The 10616-nt window shown below is 42.0% G+C and overlaps 1 protein-coding gene across 2 annotated transcripts in view; it reads right to left on the bottom strand.

Moving 5' to 3' along the window:
* The window catches only part of igfbp3 (insulin-like growth factor binding protein 3), a 29168-nt gene extending 19592 nt beyond the window's left edge, over positions 1–9576 (bottom strand). Inside the window, exons 1-3 of one of the 2 annotated variants that reach the window (XM_014020446.1) lie at positions 8976–9576; positions 4607–4854; positions 88–207 (exon numbers count right to left, since the gene is read on the bottom strand). In XM_014020446.1, coding sequence (XP_013875900.1) covers positions 88–207; positions 4607–4854; positions 8976–9339 — 732 coding nt within the window. In that variant the 5' untranslated portion in view covers positions 9340–9576. The remainder of the gene's footprint in view (positions 1–87; positions 208–4606; positions 4855–8975) is intronic. The other variant, XM_014020445.1, reaches the window with a different exon arrangement.
* Positions 9577–10616: the final 1040 nt, after the last annotated feature.

Below are 10616 nucleotides of genomic sequence, written 5' to 3'. Positions count from 1 at the left end.
TGTGTGTGTGTGTGTGTGTGTGTGTGTGTGTGTGTGTGTGTGTGTCAAAGACAACAGAGAGATGAAACAGCAGGGAGAGCCATTCACCTGTTTTTTCTTGTAGAAGCCCTTTCTGTCACAGTTGGGTATGCGGAAGCCTCTCGGGTTGAGAAAGTTGTTGATCTTTAAACTGTTCATGACGCTGTCCATCTCCCGCCGACACGGCCCCTAGCAACAGACATGACAAAAAAAATATACCACCTTTTAGTAAGAAACAGGATGAGTAACAAAAACATTTCAACCATAAACGTATATGTTTCACGAAAACAACCGTAAACTATCTCTAAATTTGTTATTAGTGAACATTTTAAGCACACTTTGTAGGTCATTTCTGGGTCAAACAGACCGGTTGGTGCTAGATACGTGGGGCTAACTAGTATTAGCACCAGCTAATGCAAACTAAAGTTGTTAAAGCTAACCAGGTTAAAGGTTGGGTGAACTTTTTTTCACAATAAATACAGTTAAAATGACTAATTTATTGAATTAAAGCTACTAAAATGTTGAAAAACTAACCAACCATATTTGATGGTAAAAACACAGGTCGGTGCTAGCTAACTGGTGCTAACTGCTAGTAGCGTAAGCCATATATCACCAAATAATGCAAACCTAACCCTAACCTAAAGTTAGAGTTTTACTCGACTACATTTTCTACCCAAAGGTTTGATAAAATAATAAAATAGTTGAATTAGAGCGACTAAGCTGAGCTTAAAACACGTTGGTACAAGCTCACTTGCTTTAACGACTATTAGCATCAACTATTACCAGTTAATGTAAACTAAAGTTGTTAAAGCAAACCAGGTTAAAGGTTGGGTGAACTTTTTTACACAACCGGTTCAAATAATATATATATTAAATTAAAGCTACTAAAATATTGAATTTGAAAGACTAGTTGACAAGTTGACGGCATGTAGCTGGACAGGACAACGCTAACTTGCGTTAAGCATTGTTAGCATCAGCTAGCTAGTACCAGTTAAAGCGAACTAAAGTTGTTGCAAAGCTAACCACATTAAACAGTTTTGGTGGGTTAAGTTTTCCATTAATAATAGACTAAATATAAGTAAAATAATGCAGCATTGTGTAGTTTTGTGTAAAAAAAATCTTAGTAAAATCTGATCATTTATGGTCTGAATGAGGCTAAAATAAACCTCTTCTGGTGGGTCCAGATTGAAGAGGTTAAATCCCAGAAAGAGGAATCAGCTTTGTAAAAAAAATGTTACCTTCTGTTCCCAAACGTTTGTAAACAAAACTAATTCCATCCAAACAACTGCACAAAACATAAAGCTTCCCTGTGAGGGTTTTTCTCGCCACAAATTGCGTAGTATTGCAGTGCTTTGTAATGTTTGTACCTCGTGTGTTTTTTTTTTTAGCTCCACATGCACACCACCTACAAACTGACATTTTCTCCAGCTGCTCAAAGAGCCGACACACAGCCAAGCTTTAAGGTCTCTTTTGTTAACGTAAATAATTAGGATCCCATTCTGCTCGTGCTGTCATGGTAACGACTTAATGTTACATAAATATACACACCGTGAAAATGGCTTTTCTGCAAAGACCGGCTTGTATGGAATCCTACACCTGAAGTGCCTGGGGACACTTTACCGCCATCTTTGTATAGACTCTATAGCACTTTAGAGAATTATCCTCGGCTCCTCCATCAGACTAAATTTCATGTTTTTGTGTTTGGGGAGGGGGGAGAAAAAAGGAAAACAGTGCAATTTGAGCGGGCACGGTTTGTGCGACGAGACAAAACAAATCTGATGCGGATCGTATTTTCAGCCACCTTCAAATAAAAACAAGGACCAAATAACACATTTCATCTATGTGTGTTTCAGACGGAATCGACGACAAAACATTTATCCGGACTCGTAAACAAAAACAATCACAGCTGTAGAAATTAAATATTGTTTTTCACACAATGCACAACTGCTTGCCTCCATTTTTTCTTCAGCATATCAAAAAATTTGGGTGGGGAACAACGTGAACTTTAACAAAACGTGTAGCATACATAAGGCAGCTAACCGCTAAGACATAGCTAACGGCTAACCGTCTAGTAGCATTTACCCTCTAAACAACTGGTTCTTCTCTTTATCTTCAGTTTATGTTTAGTGGGAAGTGTTCCACTAATCAGCTAATAGCCTAACTAATGTATCGTTTAGTGGATTATCCTTTTCACTAACTTTGAAAATCATTAGCAGCTCAATTAGCTCCCACTAAATTAGGTTTTGCTATCAAATAAGCATAGACTGCTTAGATATAGTCATAGCCAGTGGTGGGCAGCATTCATCTAAATATTAGTTGCACTAACCTTAAAGCACTAACTCAAATATTTAGGTCCCCTAATTCTAAAGCACTAACGCACTGAAAAATTTAGCAAAAGCTAATTCTAAAGCACTAATATAATCCAGTTGACACATGGACAATTCTTCAAAGTCAATATGAGACAAGATTTACAGTGTGCAGATGGTTGTCACTTAGTGATCTTGGCAGGCCAAATGGGAGTCACCCGCAGGCCACATTTGGCCCGTGGGCCTTGAGTTTTACACAGGTGACCTTTTAGATAAGTGACACACATAATGAACAAAATGTATGACAGTTTTCATCCTCAACTGTAAACAATAATGTTGATCAGTAACATTTAAAGACCTCAGTTAGTGCTTCTAAATTTAGCCCATTAATTTTGCAAATGCTAATCCACTAATGAACTTAAAAAATAGCAAAAGCCCTAAAGCACTAATCAAGAAATTATTTCCCCTTTTAGTGCTTTAGAGCAACTGTGCCCACCACTGGTCATAGCATATTTATAATGCCTTTTTAAAATGGCTTTTGATTTTATATTTTTAAATAAAATATTTTAGTGTTAGCTTCCACTACTTTTTTATTGTTTTGCTATTAAGATTTGGCTTCCACGATTTTTTAAAGATGTTTAACATTAGGTATGCTATATTTTTAGTTAGCTTGATTTAGCAAAGTTAAATTTTTGGTTTGCTTTACCCACCACTGTTGTTTAGCATACACAAGGCAGAAAACTGCTGTTAGCTCAAAAGAGATAGCAAACAGCTAATTGTCTAGTATGATTTAGCCTCTCAGCAACTTATTCTTCTCTTTATATTCAGTTTATGTTTAGTTTTTGATTACTCCTTTAGTAAAAATAGCAGCTTTATTACAGTAATTAAAAATATGCCCAAAAAATATTCAATGTAAAAAAAAAATTATTTAGCTAGAGCCGCTAGCTTGCTAGCTGATCGGGTTTTTAGCGAATAGATCTGAATTTTATCTGTGGTTAAAATGTGTTGGCTGCACAGTGGAGCAGTTGATTAGCCTCACATTATGAAAGGCACACGTTTGATTTGCAGCTGGTGCTTTTCTGTGTGTCGTAGGCATGTTCGCTCCATGCATGTGTGGGTTTTCTCTTCTTTGCCTTCCCATGACAGCTTAAAACCGAGCATTTTAGGGTTAACTGGCGACGATAAATCATCAGCTGATGTTGACAGCAGACACAAATACAGCTGAACGTGTCAAAGTTCAGCACACTGTTTTTATGTCTCCCTCTGGAATTTGGCATTTGGGCTTCGAAAGTAAATCTGTGATGTCAAGGTAAACAGATGCTCAAGACGAGGCAGGTCATTTGGAAGAAATTAAGTGTTTCGAGATTAAAAATAAATAAAAGATCACAACTGAGGATATGAACAAGGACCTGGGGTCTTTCTGTGTGGAGTTTGCATGTTCTACTCGTGCTTGTGTGGGTTTTCTCCTGGTACTCCGGTCCCCACCCCCAAAACATGTACAATAGGTTACCTTCAGGACCAGGCCGCCCTTGAAAAAGAGATCTGAGATCTCAATGGGACTTGCCTGGTAAAAATAACATTAAATAAAAAAAAAACAAGACCACATCTGTACCACACTGCAGACCTCTGCTAAAAAGACAACTTGACAAACAGAATCGGTTAAAAAACTGTTAGAAAATACATTGTTAGGTGGAGGAAATGACGCCCAGTTTCCAACATCTTATCTGCGGTCATCAAAGCAACAGGTTCAGGAGGAGAACCCAGACTCCCCCCAAGTCTTCATAGGAGTTATCCCAAGGTGTTCCAGAGAGGAGATACAATGTCTTGGACGAGTTCTGGGTCTACCCCAAGGTCTCTGAGTGGGATGACCCTGGTGCTCCCCCCCGGTTGACAAAGCTCCTAAATTTAGTTCTTATTCTGAACCCGGCCACCCAATGATGGAAGATTGTTTTGTCCGGTTGTATCTCGTAATCTCTTGATCCAAAACTGGAGCAGTAAATCCAGAGCATTGCCTTTCGATTTCCCAAAACCAGAACTCTCGTTACCGAAGACGAGGCCCCGATCCGCCAACGACTCCAACTGAGACAAAGACTCCGTCCTGACCCGCAAAGGACTGACGATCAAGAACGTTTAGCTCTTCGATCGGATCAGTCAGCCTGGATAAACTGTTCCGAATATCGATCCAGCCGAACACAGACAGCAAAATGACAAACTGTTTCAGCCAAGAAGAGCTTATTTTGGAAAGTGTGCAAATCTTTATCCGTTTTTGTTGCGTGACTTACATACTCGGTCTCCCTCTTGTTCTCCAGGGAGAAGTTGTGCGTGTCCACGTTGGCGCCTCTGGACACGGGCTCCACCTTGTAGCTCTGCGTCTTCCTGTTCTGAGCCTTCTGGAGCAGCTTGTTGTTCACCGGCGGCCGGGTGTTGGTCGACCCCTGGCCGTGCACGCTCTTCACCGTCACCGCGGCGGGCGCGGTCGGCGTCGCCTGGGTGGCGTTGTCGCAGTCTTCCACTTGACTTCCGGCACTTTCTGTACGAACAAGTGAGTTATTATTATTATATGCTGTCACTTATGAAGTAGACGTATCATGCTTTTAAATCCTTTTTTTTTCATATTTAAATCATTAATTCTGGGTCTATATAAAATGGAAGTGCAATGCTTTAGTCTGAATTCCTGGTTGTTGTAACTCCACAAGCCCCTCTTTCCCCCCCTGTTCTGAGGTGAGGAACTCGTTTTGGTGCTGTCTCTTTAAATGCAAATGAGGCGCTTCACGCTCTGCCCCCTCCACCCCCTTTGACCATTATTATAGTTTATACAATTTATAAATTTTATTATAGAGTACTTTAATGGAAGCAATAATTTGATAGAGCTACTTTTACTTTTATTGGAGTAATATTTGACCAGTAAGATCAGTTCTTTGAAGCAAGAAATGAAACCAATTACTTTGTCCAGCATGGTTTTTAGCATCAACTAAAGCAAAAATAAAATTGTCAACAAAGCTAACTAGATCTAACGGTTTTCTGGATTAAGTTTTCAAACCAGAAAAAAAGGTTTTAAAAAACTGGTGACTAAGAGCCACTAAAAAGCTAAGTTTAAAAGACTGACCCATCTAATTTCATGATTAAATCACAGGTTGGTGCTAGCTAGCTTGCATTATGCTGCGTTCCAGTTGTATCGGAACTTGAAATTCTGAAGCCGGACTGACGTCAGTTCCGAGCTGATAGAGTTCCAGTTTCAAACATCGGAAAAAGCGTTTCTATTATTTTTCTCTGCAACAATAAAACGTACAATAATAGTGCTCTACGAGGTATTTTGAGTGTACAAACAGTGTTAAAACATATATTTTAACTATCACTATAAAGCACTACACGTACGTCTGACGTAATGTAAAATAAACAACAGAAGCCGCGTTTGTTTACATGCAAGAGTAGCAACGTTTGCGGTTAGCTCGGCCAAGCATGCTAGTACGCTACATACATTAAACAAATATAAAAAGGGAAAATAAACAAACAAATTACACTCGTTTTTATTCTGCCTCCTCACTTCTTACTTTCTGTCTGTTAAATAATGGGGATGGTGCTTGTGTACGTTTGATTACAGCTCYACATGTAGAGAAATATGCTAATGATAGCGCGACCGCTGACAGTTTCATGCGCGCAGCAGCCATGTTGAAATGATGACGTAACGCATGCTCGGGCTGCTCGGGTATGGTTAGGATGCACCGACCTCCCGACTCGAAACTACGACTTCAGGGGGCGTTTCAGTTGAAAAATAGAACTCGGAGGCTCGAAGCTACGACCTCCGAGGACAACTSGAACGCAGCATCAACCGCTATTAGCATCAGCTAGCTAGCACCAGCTAATYCAAACTAAAGTTTACAAAGCTAACCACTTGAAACAGTTTTGCTGGGTTAAGTTTTCTACCACAAAATGACAAATGTGTTGAATTAGAACTTTAAAAAAGTTGAGTTTGAAAGACTGATCAACTTTATTTAAAGATTAAAACGCCGATCTATTTAAGCTAGCTCGCGCTAAACGCTATTTGCATCAGGTAAAGCAAACTAAAGTTGCTAATAAAGCTAACCAGGTGAAACAGTTTTTAACAATTAACTAAATGTCTTTTTAAGTAAAATAATTCAGCATCATGCAGTTTTGTATAAAAAGTGTCGTAAATCTGAGTATTCATGTTCGTAACAACAGAAACTGAGACGTTTATTTTCTAAACATGATGTCCCAGTGGCTTTCAAACCCCAAAACACATTACGGCAAAGGCTGGTTCACCCCAAAGATCCGGTGCCCCGGCACAAACAGAGCAATGTTGTATATGCTGTTAAGTGCCAGGAGGACTGCGACCAGTTATACATCGGGGAAACAAAGCAGCCACTGTTCAAAAGAATGTCCCAACACAGACGAGCTACATCTAATGGCCAGAACTCTGCAGTTTTCACTCATTTACAGGCCAGCGGTCACTCTTTCAGAGATGAGGATGTTCTCATTCTTGATAGAGAGGAACGTTGGTTTGAGAGAGGAGTAAAAGAAGCCATTTTTGTGAAGAAAGACCGTCCATCATTAAACAGAGGTGGAGGCCTCCGTTTTCAGTTGTCCCCCTCCTACAGTGCTGCTATTGCCAGTATCACTCTACCCCCTGTTAACAATAGGTGTTAATTAGGTGTCAACGATAGCCATGCGATGTGAGTATCAGTCACATGGAGGCAGGGCTTAAAAGCCTGAATTTTGCCTGAAACTCTCAGACTGAAGAAGTCTCTTGGAGGAGAGACGAAACGTTTCATTAGAGAAGAACCCGTCCAGCGGACCTACACAATTTTTTTTCTTTTTGTTCGTAACACGGTTGAAATAAAGGGGGGTAAATCCTAAAATGAAGCATCAACTTTAAAAAAAACCTAGTACCATCCAGGTTTATGCAGCAAAGATGTTATTGTTCAATAAAAGGGAATAAAAAACTGAACGGATTGAAAAATAAGACCTAATATCTTTGCAGCACAAGTAGAGACTCAACTTTTCTGCCTCCCACAGACTCCACAAACAAAACGTGTCATAAAGAAGACATGATAAGTCCTCTTTTAGGGTTGTAGTTGAATCTGGATTAGATTATTCTTGCCCAACACAGAACAATGCTGGATTTTCCCTCAATCCAGCAGAGAATTCCTCATCTGAAACGGACAAAAAGTAAACTTTAGGTCATCGCCCCATGTGGGCTGTTTTTTTRCTTCTTCTTTTGGATCCGGAGACGAAGGAGAAGTCATAAACAGAAACACAACAATTACACATCCTCAGATTTCCACAGACCCAAAACTGTGTGTAAACAAGCACTTTTCAGGAAGACGGACAGGGGTGAGTGTTATATACTGGAGCACGTGGGTCAGGGCAGGTAAAGGTGGGTCAGCGGGGGGGACACACGCCCTTTAAATGAAGAGGGTGTAGCTGATCAATCAGCCGCACGGTTGCTCTTTAACCCCGAAACAACCACCTCCTCCTGCTTTTTTTTTAAAAAAAAAAACAACAACCAGAACACAATCAGCACCTTTTATTTGTTGTCTTAAACGTTGCTGCAGTCTTTAACAGAGCGTTTCATAAACACGTTACGCAATTTGTTTATGAGCGTAAACAGCACTAACTGTGGTTAAGACGGCTTGTTAATGTCTGGGAGGAGAGGCTCTGGAATTGGATGTGTGTGTGTGTTTGTGTGTGTGTGTGTGTGTGTGTGTGTGTGGTTGGAAACCACGGAGCTGCAGTGACTCAAACTGACCAGCAGGGGCGCTTTGGCTCATCCTCTTTGTTTTTTATAAAGAGGATGATGAAATAAAAATCCTTCCATCTCCATCTGATGCTTGATTTTCACGGGATCTCCAAGCTGCAAACACACACTTGAGTGTCCACAAGTGTGTCTTTGTGTCAACACACACAAGAGGCACCTGGAGGTCCCTAAACACACAACTGTGTGTGTTCACATGGAGGTGACATGTGTGCCGTTTGACCAGCGTGGATCACACTAAATAAAGACGCAGCTCGGTTGTGCAGATTTGACTTGCTGATATTACAGGCTGTGTGTGTGTGTTTGTGTGTGCGTGTGTGTGTGTGTGTGTGCTTGTTTATAGGGCACCCAGAGACATGACATGAGCCCCCCCAATCTCCATCTAGTTGCCAGACACCTGAGATGTGTTGGCCCACATCCTGGACTGGGGGGGCTGCAGCGCATATTTTCATAGCTGTGCTCAAGAATTCGTGGAGGGAAATGAAGACATAGCAGAGGACAGGGACTGAAGACTTACAGCATGGCCGTGGCACCTTTTAAAAATATTTATTCGAATGAGCTGTTTTATTTATTTATTTATTTTTAAAAAAGAAGAACGAGTGTTTTCTTTCATTCCAAACATTTTACGCACGGCGCTCCAAACATGCGCGCAAATGGAGAGCTCCAATCCTCCCAACTCCTCCAGTCCTGATTTCAGCTCATCAAATAAAAACCTTGAACTTGAACGTTTCTTTGAGCCGCTATATAAAAAACGTCAGTTTAGACCCAGAATTACGCACTCAGTTTGGGTGAGAGGGAGGGTCCTGGTCAGAGAGGCGCTTCAATGCAAATAAAAACAAAAACTAGAAATCGCAGTAATAAAGAAATCACTTTTCTACCTGCTTTCTGCGCGGTGATGAGAGGGCCGTGGAGCCTCCTGGACGCAGCGCTGGTGCACACCCCTCGTCCCTCCAGCAGAGCCTGCAGGGGTCGGCTCTCCCCGGGCTGGTGCCTGCAGGTCAGGTTGGAGCCGCAGCGCGCCGTGTACACGCCGCACGCCTGCCCCTCGGCCAGGGCGCACGTCGTGCAGCAGCCGCAGCCGGGCTCCCTCAACGCCTCCGCGCAGTCCTTCGGCAGCGGCTTGCACTGGAGCAGCGCGCCGGCGTCGCACGGCTCGCACAGGACCACGGGCCCCACGGAGCCGGCGAGCCGGGCGACCGCGGCCAGCGCCACGGCGAAGCAGAGCGCGCAGAGAGCGGGCATGGCGCGGTGCTCAGACAGGGACGGTGTGGGAGTCGTCGCGCGGGCTCAGGGGGACTCTCTGTGACGCAGCGAGGCGGCCAGCCTTCTCCATCTGTAGTTTTCTTGTGCTCGAACTTCTGGTTTTATAAAGGCGGGGGGGAAAGAGAGAGGCAACAAGTCACACCTCCTCCTCCTCCGTATGAATAATGTAAGAGGAGAGCCCCGACATGAAGGACCCGCTGCGTCCAAACACTCTGGAGGACGGGGTGCGCGCACTCAGCTGTTCCGGTCAACGGGAGAAATAACGTAAAGGCGCGTTCTGGTCGCTGTTGGCAGCAGTTCATCTTATTTGAGCCAAATCACAACAAAAGTGACATCAGAGCAGCTTCAAAGGAAAAAAAAGTCCAAAATATAAATTGAAAACATGCWGTAACTCTGTAATGACGGTTGATTTAATCCTTCATCCTGAGCAGCAGGACACAGTGGGAAGAAATGCCTCCAGCAGAACCAGGCTGAGAACCTGGAGTGGTTCAGGCGTTTCTATAGGAAAATACAAACAGACACACACATGTCTAACTAAAGGCCCGCGGGCAAATGGTGGCTTCGTACATCATATAATGTGGCCCACATGAGCTCCAAATATGTATTAATGTCTTTAAAATAAGCTGCTTTAAAGCTAGCATCGACCAAAAAGTGCAACTTCGGTAATGTATTAATTTGTTTAATTCATTTATTAGTTTCATTTAAAAACAAACAAAAACAATTTATACAAAAAACTCACACTTAAAATGAAAGGAGGCAGAAAGAAGAAAAAAATCTTATAATATGTACGTTAATCATTTTACCCAAAATGAAAGAAAACTTTGATCCGTCATTACAAAACTGAAAGAGGGCAAATCTCAAAGAGGGTATCACAAAACTGAAAGAGGGTATCACAAAACCCAAAGAGGGTATTGCAAAACCCAAACAGGGTATCATAAAACCCAAACAGGGTATCACAAAACCCAAAGAGGGTATTGCAAAACCCAAAGAGGGTATCACAAAACCCAAAGAGGGTATTGCAAATCTCAAAGAGGGTATCGCAAATCTCAAAGAGGGTATTGCAAAACCCAAAGAGGGTATCACAAAACCCAAAGAGGGTATTGCAAATCTCAAAGAGGGTATTGCAAAACTCAAAGAGGGTATTGCAAAACCCAAAGAGGTTATCATAAAACCCAAACAGGGTATCGCAAAACCCAAAGAGGTTATCGTAAAACCAAAGAGGGCATCATAAAACCCAAAGAGGGTATCGCAAAACC

This window comes from Austrofundulus limnaeus, unplaced genomic scaffold (genome assembly GCF_001266775.1).
Source record: "Austrofundulus limnaeus strain Quisiro unplaced genomic scaffold, Austrofundulus_limnaeus-1.0 Scaffold252, whole genome shotgun sequence".
Lineage (NCBI taxonomy): Eukaryota > Metazoa > Chordata > Actinopteri > Cyprinodontiformes > Rivulidae > Austrofundulus > Austrofundulus limnaeus.
The sequence above is the reverse complement of the archived record's forward strand: the minus strand, read 5'-3'. Positions and strand labels throughout refer to the sequence as shown.